This window comes from Podarcis gaigeae, assembly GCF_964106915.1.
Source record: "Podarcis gaigeae genome assembly, chromosome: 7".
Taxonomy (NCBI): Eukaryota; Metazoa; Chordata; class Lepidosauria; order Squamata; family Lacertidae; genus Podarcis; species Podarcis gaigeae.
The window spans coordinates 41,755,285-41,770,931 of record NC_139683.1 but is presented as its reverse complement, the minus strand read 5'-3'; the positions used below and the strand labels follow the sequence as shown (position 1 = coordinate 41,770,931).

Below are 15,647 nucleotides of genomic sequence, written 5' to 3'. Positions count from 1 at the left end.
TGGAACTTGTCCCGTCTATGAAATCTTACAACACAAATGTCCAAGCAATGTTTGCACATCGTCTGTTCATTGGTGCTTCTGCAGAGACCCCCACTCAAATCCCAACTGCACCCTTGTAAAAATCCTTAGGAACTTGTATTCAAATATTTGGGGACCCATATTCAAAACCGCCCTCTTTGTATCTTTTAGGAGAATTTACTCCTGAAATGCAGCTGCGCATCAGACAAGAGATTGAAAAGGAGAAGAAAACAGAGCACTGGAAAGAGAAGTTCTTTGAAAGATTTTATGGGGAAAAGTAAGTAGCAAAGTAAAAAAAAAATCATTAAACAAAGAATTGGCCTGAGATTTACATTAATATATTAATATATACATTAACATGTATTTCTTTCACATAGATCAGTTATTTGGTTTAAAAATAAACTGCCTAGTTAATTGTGGCAATGGTTGTAGCCTCACATTATTATTAGATTGTGACATGTTTTTTGCCAATCTCCTGCCATTTCTTTCCCTCAAAACCCACTTATCTAGAAAAGTCTTGCATGGACCACTGCAACTTTTTCTGCCTATGCTTTTCACTATGCCAGCGATCCCCTCCGAACTTCTGTCCCCCACTAATCATTTATCAAACCATCTGCTTTATCTGAACTGTAAATTTACGAGCAGGGACAATGTCATTTCTATATTTCAAGGCAGGTTGTTGGAGATAAATGTGAAGAGAGAAGTGTAATTGTAGATAATTTATGGTACTGGCAGCAGCTGTGGTATTGCAAATAGTGGATAAAATTATTGCAGTATGTCAGCAGTTTCCTGAAATGCAGGTTTGCTCCAATTATATTTAAAGTTGGGATGAACATGCAGTTTAAAGCATAGAGGGGGCAGGAAGCTGACCTGCTGACGTTCCCCATTAATTGTTCTCCCCACAGTCTCTTTGCCCTCACTGCTATTCTGCCAGCTTTGCTCACTTCTGGTATCAGCATCTCCCACTCATGTACCCCTTTTGTACTTTAATTCATGTATCATGCCCTGGTGTTTAACACTCATACCACATGTTTGACACAAGTTTAAACATTGCCATGCATATTTTTTTTCAAAAGTTGTCATGAATGCAACAGTGTTCTGGTTTAGTTTTAAATTATTTTCTAATCCATAAGACTGTTGTCTCTCCAGTTCTTTCATCTTTTTTTATCGAAACTGCCCACTGAGATGCTGCTCCAACCAACCAGAGTGAAAACAAAAAGTGGTCCATAGCCAACCAGGAGGTAGTGATAGTTGTGGTGGCATTCAGCAGCAGCAAGCAAGCCCCAGCATTTCCATAGCTGGATATCCAGCCATGCCCCACTTTCTTTTTGTTCTGGTTGATCAGAGATGTAACAGAGCAGTGAGCCGCACTAGTGTCCAGTGGGAAGTCTGCTCCTGCACATCTCTAACCAACTAGAATGAAAAGGAAGCAGCCCATTAATCGGATATCCACCACCGGAAATGCTGGTGATTGCTTGCTAATGACCTGTTTCCTCCTCCTGGTTGGTGCAGTTCCGCAGTTTTATGAGTCAAATGTACTTGTTGTAGATGAGGATCTCAGGTTGTCATCTAGAGATTGTGCTTTTGTAGCATGGATTGAAATTAATGCTTTCTCTGAAATGTGATGATTGCATAATAAACTATGTGATTTCTGACTAGGCTGGGAATGTCAATAGAGGAATCTGTGAAGCTCACATCTGTACAAAGCAGTAATGAAGAGCCTTCCCTCTGTGGGTCTTCAGAATTGCCTGGTCCTTCAAGAGAGTCAGCATTTGATGATCATGAGGAGAAAAGCAACCAGCTGCCACTATTGCCAGAAAGAGATTTTTGCCATTCCCTTTGCAACATGGAACATGTTCCCTCTAAGGATCTAATAGCTGAAGCAGAAGGCATTTTGATACCTGAAGAATCTGTTATTCAAGAGGAGATTGCTGAGGAGGTTGAGACAAGTATCTGCGAGTGTCAAGAGGAGAGCCATAAAGCGGAACATGTGAATTCCGAGCAACTAGTCAGCCCAGTTGGTACGAATGAAGAAACAGAAACTTTGCCACTTTCAGGAAACTCTGATGTAGTAAGTACATTGTGTCAAGTTGAAATTAAGGTGGAGGAGAGATTGGAACACCCCCAGGAAGAAATGTCAGTCATGACCGATCAGCTGGAAAACAGTTTATCACCTTCCCAGTCTGCTTCATCTGCAAACTCTCTCAGTAATATGGAAGAAAAGGATCTGGAATGTGCAAAAGAGCTAAGTCCTCATGGAAAATATTCCCCTGTCCTCAATGGTTCCTTATTCACTGGTGGAAGTGTTGCTGTACATATGGAGCTGCAAAGTGACCCTGATGAACAGTCTTCTGAAAATGCTTGTATTTCTGAAAATTCATTTTCCTCTGAAAGTCCAGAGGAACCATGTGTCAGTATTGCATCTCCTGGAGGTGACACACAGTCAACTTCAGAGGAACCTTGCACACCAGTATCTCTGGAAACAGCATGCTCATCTGACATTTCTTGCACTGAAAACACTGAAGCTGATAGTCAACAAAAACCTATTGATGATCATTTAAATACATCTTTAATATCTGAAGTATCTCCCATGCCTGCCTCACCTGTAACCTCAGAAGCATCTCTGATGTCAAATTTGCCTCTGACATCAGAGCCATCACCAGTTTCCAATTTACCTTTACCATCAGAAACCTCACCAATGTCTGATGTGCCCTTAACATCTGAAACCTCCTCAGTGTCTTCTGTCCTTCTAGCTTCTGAAACATCTCATTCGAATAGTCTGTTGTTACCTTTGGAAACATCTCCGCTTTCAGATTCGCCAATGAGTGAAAGATTTAGTCAGCAGAGAAAATCACCATGTTCATCTGAAGAATCCCTGTCACCACTGAAAGAAGAAGTGTCTACCATTGCTAATAATTCTCAAGAAGATGACCTTGCTTCACAACAGAAACAGATCCAAGGTGTACCTGAAGCCATGAAAGCTGTCACACCTGAGGCTTCAACAGTGGAAGAGTCCCAGTCTAGAAACATTACTAACCAACCATGTAGATCACATACCGAAATAGAAAAATCTTTCATTTCTTCTGTGGCAGAACACTCTTCTCCAGAAGTGATAAAAATTAGAAATCATGGTGCTCTACAAAGAACTGAAAAGAAAAGTACAGTCTCTCAGCTAGAAGTTTCTGTTCTAACAGAAACAGCAGGATGCAAAAATACTGAATCTCTTCCATCTAAATTACATGATAAAATATATACCTCATCCTCATCAGAAAAGTTGTTCTCGGAAGTGGGTAGAAGTAAGTCTCACAAACTTCAAGGGACTGCACAGAGTCGGTTTGAAAGTTCTTATTCAACAAAGTCATCAGAGCCTACAAAGTCGCCTGAAGTAAGAGGTGAAAATAGGGACCTGGAGATTCCAAAGAGGAAGACTGCTGAACACCATGGTTTTGGGATCTGCAAAGAGAAGCGAGCGAGAATTGAAGATGACCAGGTACATCGTAATACATCAGCAAGTTCATCTGAGAGGGAAGCACCACCCAGAGAAGAGCCCAGAGTCCCACCTCTTAAGGTAAACTGAAAGGGCAACATTTAATGAAACAAAATTGACAGATAAAGGTTTCTGCGGAGTATACTGGGATTTTAGGTAGGGTTGCCATACATCCCTGGACATCCTCAGAATACTGTGGTTGAAAGCAGTGTGCAGGTGGAAATTAGCAAGATGTCCTGGAAAATCCAGACATATGGCAAAAGCTCAACAACTTGCCCCCCCAAAAAAAATCTCAAAAACTTTTGTGTCTGGATTTTCACTTTTTGAAATATGGCAACCCTAATTTTAGATAATTCAATAGAACAATTCCAGCTAGTGGATTCTTTCTTCTATAAGTTTATATTTAAAGCTGAAGATAAAAAAATAAGTAACCAGCACACAGAGGAACAGGGATTCCCACAACATTTTAATGGTCTGGTACTCTGTATGTGGATTGAGGTCCCTGCACCCACCTATACTATACTATACTAACCTAACAAATCTCTGTCAGTTTTCTGCTCAGTTTCATAGGTGTTTTTGGTCCCATTTTTGGTGGCTTTTTTAAAGCACTAAAAGTTTACATTTCCCCATAAATATGCGTTCTTGTATGCATTTTCCCTGCAAAACACAAATCTTCGTACCCATTTATTGAACCAAAACTTCATCAAAAAAATTGGAGAAGCAGATAGGTCCCAGTCATCTGGGATTTATACATCCAGGTCTGGCAAATTGGTCTGTTTCACTTTAAAATACAGACAAAATTAATTTGTCCTACAGTATTGTATGTATGTATGTATGTATGTATGTATGTATGTATGTATATGTATGACAGTTCTTTTTTTATTATTCCCTTTTAGATCCAGCTTTCCAAAATAGGCCCCCCTTTTATCATCAAGAGCCAGCCTGCTTCCAAACCAGAACCAAGGGCTTCTACAAGTACATCAGCCAGCAGTGGGAGGAACACGGGGGCTCGAACCCTTGCAGACATCAAAGCAAGAGCCCAACAAGCTAGAGCTCAGAGGGAGGCAGCTGCTGCAGCTGCAGTTGCAGCAGCAGCAAGCATTGTCTCTGGAGGTTTAGGGAGCCCCTGTGAAGGGGGGAAGACCAGGACATTGGCCCACATCAAGGAACAGACCAAGGCCAAACTGTTTGCAAAGCACCAAGCGAGAGCCCACTTGCTTCAGAACAACAAAGAAGCCAAGTCTCAGCATGCCTCTAAGGAAGGTCCATCGGCCCTGGAGATCTCTGCTTCTTCTGAAACAAAGATTGAAGGTTCTACTGGTGTAATTATAGTTAATCCCAACTGCAGGTCTCCTAGCAACAAGTCTGTTCACCTTCGTGAAGCTACTGCTGTACTGCAGCAGTCGCTTAACACCCCTACTTTACCAGAAACTAGTACTGACATCTCTGTTCACAATTCTGATGAAAATATATCTGTTTCTCATTTGTGTGAGAAAATGCTTTCATCTACCTCTACAGAAAGTAACAGTGTGTCAGTGCTATATAATAAAAATTCAGTTCCCATGTCTGTGTGTAGCACTACTATGTCAGGAGCAATTAAGGAACTTCCCTTTGCAGGCTCTCTGGATAAGTCCTCTGTTTCCATGTCTGTTGAAAGCACGGATGCAAAACCTTGCAATGTCAACATGCTGAAATCCATCCAGGGAGCTGACACTCCATGCATTGCCATCATGCCAAAATGTGTTGAGAACCCCACTGCACCAACCACAGCAGACAGCACCATCTTGTCCAGTTCCATAGATGAGAAACGGTTGCCAAGCAACAATGCAAACAGTGCCATTTCCAGCCAGTACACCAGTGTGCCAGCTTCCTCCATTGCAAGTAATTTGCCAAATCACCTGGTTGGCAGCTCTGTTCTAATTCCTCCTGTGGGATCTACAAATAGATACTCTGATAAGATAGCCATAACTGGATGTGGTGACCCTACTTCTTTGTCAAATAGTAGTTCCGTTAGGGCAGCTTTACATTGCAGCGAGACACTTCCAGTAGTGGATTCTGTTGGCAGGACTTCCATTTCAGTGTTTGCCAGTAATATGATGACAGTAACTTCTTACGAGAACTCCACCAAGATGAGTGCTGATGCTATGGAGAGAAAGTCTGGAGTGAGAAGCCGATTAGATGTATCTGGTAAATCTTCAGTGGGTTATGCACAGGCTCCCATGAATAGATCTATACCTTGCAAAGTCATTGTTGACCACACAACAACAACAATGAACTCAAACTTGTCACTGGGTATTTCTGTTGAAAACTCAGAAAACAGCACAGATATGCAGAGCAGGCCTCTTAGGACAGAAACTGCCTCACAAAATATAGCATGTCCTCAAGTGTCTGTAATAAGCAGGCCAGAGCTGCTTACTAATGAAAATCTGGAGCACAGCACTGGCTTCAACACTGTTACAGGAAAGCAAGAGGGCAAACGTTTGCAAGCACCATGTACCAGTCTTCGAGAAGTGCCTCTCATGCCTCAAGAGAAACGACTTGAAGCCCTTCCTCCCAGCCAAGGTTTTTCAGAACAGTTACGTGGCCCATTGGCTTTCAAAAGTGAATCAGACAATGTCTGTGCCAACCCATATAACCCTACTAGGAGAATCTGTTGGAATGATGATGAGGCAATGAGCACTGACCAGTCTCTGGTCAGTCATCTTAATCCAAATAAGCATAAAGAATATACCGAGCAAAACTGTTTAAAAAATGTCAAAACGGAGCCTTTGGGTTTTGCACATCTAAATGAGATGCATTCGAGGAATATTGTGACAAGCATCACCATGCCTGTTAAGTCGGAAGTGAATGAATCTGACAAATGTTTTCGGATGGACACGGAAGATTTTGCAAGGCCCGAAATGCCTCTCCAGGGTGCAGAAATGGCCACAAGTGCACAGCCAACACAAAACTCCAAGACATCTGTTACAAATTCCATGGAAAACTCTTTGTCCTTGACAACAGAAACACTAAAAAGAGTGACAAGTGCTGGAAGCTCTAGCTGCCGTTTGTCTTCAGTGGAAGCCAACAATCCGCTGGTGACACAGTTATTGCAAGGCAACCTGCCACTGGAGAAAGTGTTGCCACAGCCCAGGTTAGGAGCCAAGCTAGAAATTAACAGGCTTCCCTTGCCTTTGCAAGCTACCTCAGTATGCAAATCAGTGACATCTGAGAGGAATGCAATTGAAAACACTTCCAGTTCTCCAAATACAGATGGCAGAGGATTTACAGCAGCCACCATAGCCCCACTGCAAATCCGGAAGCGTGAGAACCACCCCAAAAAGAGGATGGCTAGAACAGCGGGGGAGGTTAAGTGTGAGCCTGGGAAGCCATCAATGGATGCAGTGGGTCCCTGTATCATCAATTCCAGCATGGGCCAACTTGGGCACGGCCAGCTGTTTAAACAAGAGTGGTCCGGCAAGCATGCCATTCAAAGCAGAATTGCACATAGCCCAGAGATCAAGCAGCAGAAGAGGCCTCTGCCCTCGTGCAGTTTCCAGCAGAGCTTATTTAACATTGACAAAAATGGCAGCTTCCATGCAGAAGCAGGTACCTCACACAGGCAGCATTTCTACCAAATGCCAATGGCTGCAAGAGGCCCTGTTCCTACCACCGCTTTGATGCAGGCGACACTGAAGGCCCCATCTGGCTGCAGCGCCTTTGCATTCAGCAGGCACCTAGAGCAGAAGGTTTTGGGAGAGGTCAACATGTCTGCAGCACCTCACCAACTGAGGCTGGCGAGTGTTTTTTCCCCTAACGTTCAAATTAAGGAAGGTGATGACATTTCTAGTGCCTCACAGACTCTGCAGAGCAAAACATTGGTGCATCCTCCTCCCCCTCTGCCCCCGCCTCCTCCCCCTCCGCCACCCCCACCGCCCCCTCCTCTTCCCAGTGCAGAAGCTCCATCTGATCACAAACAACCGGCAGTTACCATGGAAACCACTAAAAGACTTAGTTGGCCTCAGCCGGCAAGCATCTGTAGCAATATAAAATCTGAACCCGTTTCTTTTGAGGAAGGTTTAAGCAGCAGCTGTGAGCTGGGCATGAAACAAGCATCTTATGATCAGAGCGAAGTAAAAGAACAGTTGAAAGCCTTTGCGTTGAAAAATGCCGACTTCCCTTCCTATTTACTTTCTGAGCCGCAGAAGCCTTTTGCCCAATTAACTGCTCAGAAAATACAGACTCAGCAGCAGCAGCAGCAGCAGCTCTGCGGAAATTACCCTACAATACACTTTGGTAGCACAAGCTTCAAAAGGGCAGCATCTGCAATTGAAAAATCTATCGGAATTTTAGGAAGTAGTTCAAATACAGCCCCAAGCCTATCTATTCAGAACACTCAGATTCCGGTTCAGAAATTTGCTGACAGCAGCAGTGCAGATGAGCTGGAACTGAAATGCTCTTGCCGGCTGAAAGCCATGATAGTGTGCAAAGGCTGTGGAGCCTTCTGCCATGATGACTGCATAGGTCCTTCAAAATTGTGTGTAGCCTGTTTAGTGGTTCGGTAGGATCCAAAGTAGAGATGCAGTATCCCTGGTTAGCAGTGGGGAAGGCAAAGGCAAGAAAAGGAGGAACTGGAATATTTTAGGCCATTTTGTATCTGGATACAAAATGTTTCTGGGGAAGCTTTGTTGAGAAATGAGTTGTACCTGCTTGCATGGCTCATCCTAGTGAGAATGGCCCCTTGGAGTAACGTGCACAAAAAAAGTTAAAACATACCACACTTTCGTTAAAGTACTTCGATAAAGTAAAGCAAAAAAATTTATGCATTTTCATTTCTATTTATGTGCACAAAGTGCTGAACATTATTTTTTCCCATGTATAAATGTAACATATTCTTCCAGTAAAAGAATTACGAGATCCATAATTCTCCAAATTACTGTGCAAGAATACAGGAGAACACTAATTGACGAAGAAGAGACAACGAGCAGGAGGAATAATATTCTGCTATCACTAGCAGGCCATTATAGCTACTGCAACTTGGCAGTTTTTGTAACAATTACATTCCTGAAGCCACAGTTGGCAACCATGGTTGACTTAATACACAGCAAAAAAAAATGGAGGGGGAATGAGACACTTTGGTAATTTTGGTCCCTTTAGGCTGCTGTACTGAAGGGAATTTTTAATTAAGCCAGGTGTTGAGGGTTACCTGTAACAAATTGGAGTTTGCATGATTTTAGAAGTTTGGAAGTGGAGGGTGGGGTGGGCAGGGCAGAGAGAGAATAACTACAATGATTATAATATATTAATCCATTTATCTTCCCCAAACCTCATCTATCAATTTATCCTGAAGGGAGATACTCAACTTATATGCATATATGGACCATATTATGTAAGCATCAAGCATGTTCTGAGCAATATCATTTCAATAGCCTAAAACTAAATCTTCTTCGATTCTCTGTGTAGATCAAAAAAAAGCAAAAATAATAATGTGTGATTTACAGTCCTTTTAAATATGTTTACAGCTTGATATATTTTTTAATATTTTACTAAATTTACTTGTAATCACTTTTTTGTGCGTTAGAGAGTTCACACCACAAATATTTTGTAGGATGGCTAGAGGAATGAAGAGATTTTAAAGGGATACTGCATCTTTTAGCTCTCAGTATTGTATTTAGTAGTGGTTTATGTTGATAGTTATATTTGAGACATATTGGCCACCAAACTAGGGGAGAAGAGCTGAGGCAAATTGCTTACTTCTCATTATGAATAAGGAAAATATTTTAAAGGGATACAAATGTGGAGTTTGGCAAGAGGAGATTACTGGTTATCTTGAAAATGGCTTTTCTTTCTTACCATGGAGAAATATGTCATTCATACCCACACAGTATAAACTTACTAATGCCTGGCTGTTCATACAAGAAAACTGACAATTCTTACTACTCCTCATGACAGATTTATAATGGCAAGGTGCTACACTAAATTCTGCCCAGAACAAATATTTTAAAATTTGAAATAAATTGTGCTACATTTATGTTTTATTCCAAAGTATTAACTTAGTAAGGGAAATAAAACTAACATAAAATTAAGACATACTTTTCTGTTTTGCATGAGTTTAACTTTTGTTACTAAAGAATAAATTAAACTTTTCAGGCATATCTGCATGTTAGTGAGGTTCAACTGTTTAGAAATTGTATTTATTTTCTTATCGGACCACATTTAACATGAACATCTGCCATTCCCCTATTTTTATTTTTATTAAATAAACTGGAATAGGCAGGGCTTAACATTCCTTAAACCAGAGGTTATATGGTTTGACTAGATTCCTGTTTTGTTTTCCTAGCAAGACCAACAGATTGTCTTGACACTCTTCAATATGAAAGGAATAGATAATCATAATTGCCTTACCGGAACTGGCAATGTAACAGAATAGTGTAGATCAAAAGCACTCATTTGTAAGAGATAAATAATATGCAGATTTTCAGCACTTTCAGGTACCCTTGAAGAGATTTTGCCTCCAAAATGCCTATTTGAAAAGCATGTTTTTGTAATGTTCAAAATAGATGGCTAAATGGGGCCTTTGTTAAACATGCATGTGCTTGCATATTTAGTTAAAATTTAGAAGAATTTAACATTAGAATTGTGATATCCTAGTTAAATGCAGTGGATGAAATCCCAGTTCCAGTAAATTCCTAGGAGCAAAGGTGAAGTCTAGTTACTGTCTATCTTTTATCAAAATAACCATGGGCATCAGCTTTTAACTAGAATGTCTTCTACCTGTCCTAAGGATTGTCAATTCTAAGGAAAGAAAGAAAATTTACTGTGAAAATATACCACAGGAAATCTGGACACCATTGAGTGAAAGTTAAGCACTTAAAGCTACAATCCTATGCATTCTAACATGAGAGTAAACCCGACGTGATTTATTGAGGATTACATCCAAGTAAACCTACACAGGTCTCTTAGACTTACATGGAATTTTGACTACATCTTTTGTTGATCTATGCTGTGGCTAGCCTAATATTGAAAGGAGTTGTACTTCAATTATAAATGTTGAAATAAGGACCAGGATGGACAAGACTGCAGCAGATGTCTTCATTTAAAACCTAGATGCTCCTCAATTATATAGAGGTCTGCTTTGGGGGCAGGAAAAGTGGCACATGTGTAAGGAGCTCTAAACCCTCCCCTGGTTCTGCTTCTTACCTTCCCATAGCCTCTGCTTCCAGGTTTACTTAACCAGAAATGCCTAGCTAGGAGAAAGGTGCTTCAGTGCATGTGTGCTTGGTAGACGAGCAGACAAAGGAAGTTTTAGCATTCCTCTCTACTGTGCCCCTTTGGCAGATAAAACACCTCTGCTGTCTGCACAACTGCAATAAATCTGGCTCTATACACACAGATTTGGCTACTGTTGAATCTAGTTTGGCACAAAAGATATGGCTAATGACAGAATATTTACTCCTCTGTTTGGGTCTGCATGGATGCATGTGTGAGGGTAGGGTGGCTGTAGTTGGTTTACTTAGCATATGAGAAAGTGTTCTTTAAAAAAAAAAGGCATGAGACAAAATGGTGCTAGACATTATTACATGTTTTTCAAAACTTCTCCCTAGTGGAGATTAAGCCACTATTCCCTGATGATCCACCTAGAACTCATTTGGCTTACTATTTAGAAACACCTGATGGTGGCAGTAGTGGTTTATAATATATATTTTATCTAGAAGAAAACAAATATTCTGTTAACTTTCTGTTATTCTGGCCTTCCTTCTCATTTTTGCCAAAATTTCAATAGCACTGGACTCTCCCGCTATCAGGCTGTTTGTGGCATGACATTTGAAAGGTTTATGCATTGGATCTGAGATGGGATGAGACCCTCAAAAACTCAGAACTCTGTGCATAAAGGCTATGTTTGGGTATGCCTGCACGAGCACCTTTTGCCACATTTTATTTCAGATTTTCCCAGTATTAACCTTCGTTTATTTTATGTATATGGATCCTTCCCCTCAGAATTATGGGCTCTTAAAACAAAATAAAAAAAGAATACATGCAGCAATTCACACACCTCATTTTAAAACAATGAACAAAAACAAATGAAGTGGGGGTGGGAATAACAGGCTGTCCCTGAAATGTTGAGGTGGCATGAGACAAGGAATGGTATGTGAGAGTTGCCCAAGGTTAAGTAAATAAAAGAGTTCAGCTCATTTAATTAGATACTTAGAGCTGATCAAGATGTTGATGCAGCTACCTAGCTCCCCTCAAGTAACTGGCAGTGTTCACACTAGCCTCCTTGAGTATGCAATGTAACATCAGAGAAGAGACTCCTGGAAGGCTGAACCTCCATCTTCATAATTAGAAGAGGGTGGAAATCAAGATGGATTTTCTCTCATTTAGAGGAGGACTAGAGATCTTCCTTGAGTCCTCTCCCCAGATGGTAACACTGCTCAGCAGAGTAGATTGTTTGCATGAGGTTAGTCGGCTTCATTAACATCTCCATCAACTCTACAAGTCATTTAGCAATTCATACCAGTGCTGCACTGAATGTTAAGTTTGTTGTTTTTATGAAAAAGTTGCTGTTTTGAGGTGAGGGGAGAAAATATCTGGAAAAACCCTTATTGTCCAGTCTTCTGCATATATTTTAATTCCTGTTCAAAGCTATTGTTTCCCCTTCTGCTGCTGCTTTCATCCTTTTTTTTTTTTGTACTTGAAAGGACTTGGGTGGTGCCAGCTAATCAGAAATGTTACAGTGAATACTAGAATATCATGGTGCCATGTAGGCAATCAGATTTGGCTATTGAATGATGCCACTGGGGGCAAAGACACTGTCCTCCCATATCCAGGCCTCTAATCATTGCAGTTGAAAGAATCATAGAATTGTGGAGTTGGAATGAACCACACAACTCATCTAGTCCAGCCCCCTAAAATGCAGGATTTTTTTTTGCCTGAAGTAGGGCTCAAGTCTATGAGCCTGAGATTAGGAGTCTCATGCTCTACCGACTGAGTTGTCCAATACTTTTACTCCTATCTAGCTCAAGTTATGCAAAGGGTGCATTTTGTGGGAGGAAATGATCACAAAATTTCCCATCCCATTCCAGTGTGGCACTAGTTTACAGGACAACACATATGAGCAACATGTTCACATCTTTAAATATCTGTGCATCTGCATATCCAATCCAGTTTGGGTTCTGAAGCACATGTCTATAGCCATTCAGGCACACATTTATGTCACTCGTACTTTACAGTGGGTGAAAAAGCACTTGCCACATAAAATGTTGAGCTTTCACTTGAAGAACCCAGGAAGAGGAGCCCTAACCAAGAATAAACTGAGATTACAGTTTTCCATGACTGCAAAAATGAGCTTAGTGCAAAAATATCATGTGTTAACCATTATGGGGAATGAAGTTTATAAAGTTTTTCAGTAAATACCCACAAAGTTTTTTCACCTTCATTTCAGCACTTTTTGAAGGAGAGAATCTTCCTCCTTGTGTTCTTCTATGTACTCTCATATATTTTACACACATCCCAGAAATCTGTACGTAATGGTGGGGCATTTGCTGTGTGCATTTTGTGTTCCTACAAAGAGTTTTCTAAACTGAAATACCCTTGTCCTGTTATGGACATAATGTAAAGATTTGGTGAAGTAGGCAATCCCCAATTTGGCATTCCATTTACTTGCTATGGTGTAGTGCATGAAATTAATCTGGGGGGAAGGTTGAGCCATAAAGCAAAAATGTATTTCCTCTGTATTATAAATCTCCCTCTAAAAGTGGTATGTGTTGTCAGGGTGAGTTACTGAATTCTATTTCAGGACCATGGAATTTCTTGCTCAGTTTCTTCTAAACTGGTGCATATGGTGCTTTATAATGCAGTTTCTAAAGTGAAATTACCTTATGCTGCAGCCCTTATAAACACGCGCACAATTTCAGAGAAGTTGTTATAGTCTCTGGTTTTGCATAGTATGATGAAGGCCCAGGATCAACACTCAGAACAGCTAAAAAAAATGGCACCTAATGGGATCATCTTAGCTCACGTATGTCAGGCCATGTTAGACACTGAATGACTCTGTGTGGCAGCTTCAGTTCTCTACAACACTGGGGGAAAGGCCAGCAACACTTTTTCCAGTGGATTATCATGGACCTGTGTAGCTAAATGTTTCTGAATCTAAGGGGGAAATCCTGTTGTCTTCAGTCATCATGCTTCGTCATTGTAAAACCAACAAAATAGTATTTTTTGTCTAATTTAAAGGAGCTGCTTCTTTTATAGCACATATTTCGCTTTGTACTATATTTGATAGTTAAAAGATAACTTAGCCTGTAGAATACTTTGTTGTATTTGTACTGTTCATGAATGTTACAAGAAAAGTGCTTTACTTTGTTGCCATAATTCTCTTGTACTGCTGTAAAATTTATTCTTTCCTGCTTTACAAAAACCTAAATCAATTGCCATTTTTGGTACCGGGTTTTGTATATGTTATTATTTTTTTAATTTTGTCAGTATTTGGAATGTTTACATCTCTTTGACACTAGCCATTCAATGCCTTTTTTAGGGTAGTATTTCTCCTGCCCATGATAACAGCAATGTGAAATCAACCCATATCTGTCTTGCATGAAGAACATACATTGTGTGTGTGTGATAGGAAATCCCTACCATGCATAGATATTTTTCATCTGCATAAAGAAAAATAAAACCTCCTTTCAGTCCTCTACCAAAGAAAAAGAAAACTATTCCTATAGGAGAAGTTCTTCAAATTCTCAGAAGGGGGAGCAGTTGATTTCAATGGCATTGCTACAGTTTACTTGTTATGCTTGCTTTATTACCTGACTAAATGTGACTGAGTGGGGGGAAAGTTTTAACTTTTTCTTTTTCTTTTTAAGAGGCAGTGTTTGGTTTAGAATTCAGGGATCATGCTCTCATCAATGGTGCTGTTTGTCTTTCTTTTTTAAAAAGAAAACCATTTGTTGCATACAAAAGTAAGCAAATGAAAATATTTGTTTTGTCTACATGATTGCTCTTTACCCTCCCAGTCCCCTGAAAATAACAATTTGGGCTTCAATATTGAAATATTCTAAAGAAAATAAAAACAAAAATAAACATGGTTTGTTTGTTTGTTTCCCTTGCATTTATATAGTGTGCTATATGAAAACAAGCTATTCATTGTATATGAGGAAGATAGAAACTATAAAAGGGGGAGGGGGGATGTGCACATTTTCGAACTGGTAATCATCTGCATCTATGTTGTACAGTACAAACTATTTTTCTCCTGTTCTCAAAATAGCCCCAAATCAACTTGTGCTGTAAAATGACGGCACACGAAATGGATCTACGTACCTATAATAAACTACAGAAATAGACAAAATGAATTGAAATGTGAAGTCATGTCACATCCACACAGATTTAAGGTCAGCTAGATATATGCTGAGGAATATATTGGAGAACATCCAGTAAAATAACACCAGTGTTTTCTCGTTTTCTCTGTCTCTCTCTCTCTCTCTCTCTCTCTCTCTCTCTCTCTCTCTCTCTCACACACACACACACACACATACACACACACACACAGCAAGCGCTCTTCAATGTGTGACTTTGGCTGTTCAGCCAGTCATGCTGGGTGCCAGTAGAAATCCCATTCAAAATGTCACTAGGGAGATCATCACACAATTGTGATGGAGATTGCAACAGTGGCCCCAGCCTGCTCTCGATACATCTCTTTCCCTCATGTTGTGCAACAGCTAGGCAACATCTCTACTGTACCTCAAAATCTGCTGCTGGTGGTGGTGGCGAAAACTCACCAGCCAGCACAGTAGTTCCTTTAATATTACCTATTAAATTAGAACTGGGGAGCAGAAGACGTTTTTGAGGATGACATTGAAGCCTGAAGGTTTCTCCCCAAAATTAATTCACATACCTTCACATATGTGCTACATACAATCATTAAAACAAATGGTTTGCAGAAAGAGTTAAGCAACACTAAAACCAACTCCTAAAAGTTATTAATAAGACACAGCCAGTGTCAATTAAAGCATTGATTTAATTTCCAGAGGCCTATAGAAACAAACAATGAAGAACTTCTGAAAAGGCATTTCTAAGCCTTGGGCTATCATGGAGAAGGTTCTTCTCTCGCTCTCTTTTAATTCTTCTAAACGAGCACATCAATATGCAGGGAAGCTCATATAAGAGG

At 40.4% G+C, this 15,647-nt stretch overlaps 1 protein-coding gene and 1 long non-coding RNA gene across 7 annotated transcripts in view; one reads left to right on the top strand and one right to left on the bottom strand.

Annotated features, from left to right (window-relative positions):
• The window catches only part of ASXL3 (ASXL transcriptional regulator 3), a 101,734-nt gene extending 87,152 nt beyond the window's left edge, over positions 1-14,582 (top strand). For all 6 annotated transcript variants that reach the window (XM_083747511.1, XM_083747512.1, XM_083747514.1 and 3 more), the window contains 3 exons: positions 190-295; positions 1,678-3,586; positions 4,402-14,582. In XM_083747511.1, the coding sequence (XP_083603637.1) occupies positions 190-295; positions 1,678-3,586; positions 4,402-8,049 (5,663 nt within the window). In that variant the 3' untranslated portion in view covers positions 8,050-14,582. The remainder of the gene's footprint in view (positions 1-189; positions 296-1,677; positions 3,587-4,401) is intronic.
• LOC310848754 overlaps positions 270-15,647 on the bottom strand; it is a 39,412-nt gene continuing 24,034 nt past the window's right edge. The window contains exon 3 of the long non-coding RNA XR_014566586.1: positions 270-5,647. This is a non-coding gene — a long non-coding RNA (uncharacterized lncRNA). The remainder of the gene's footprint in view (positions 5,648-15,647) is intronic.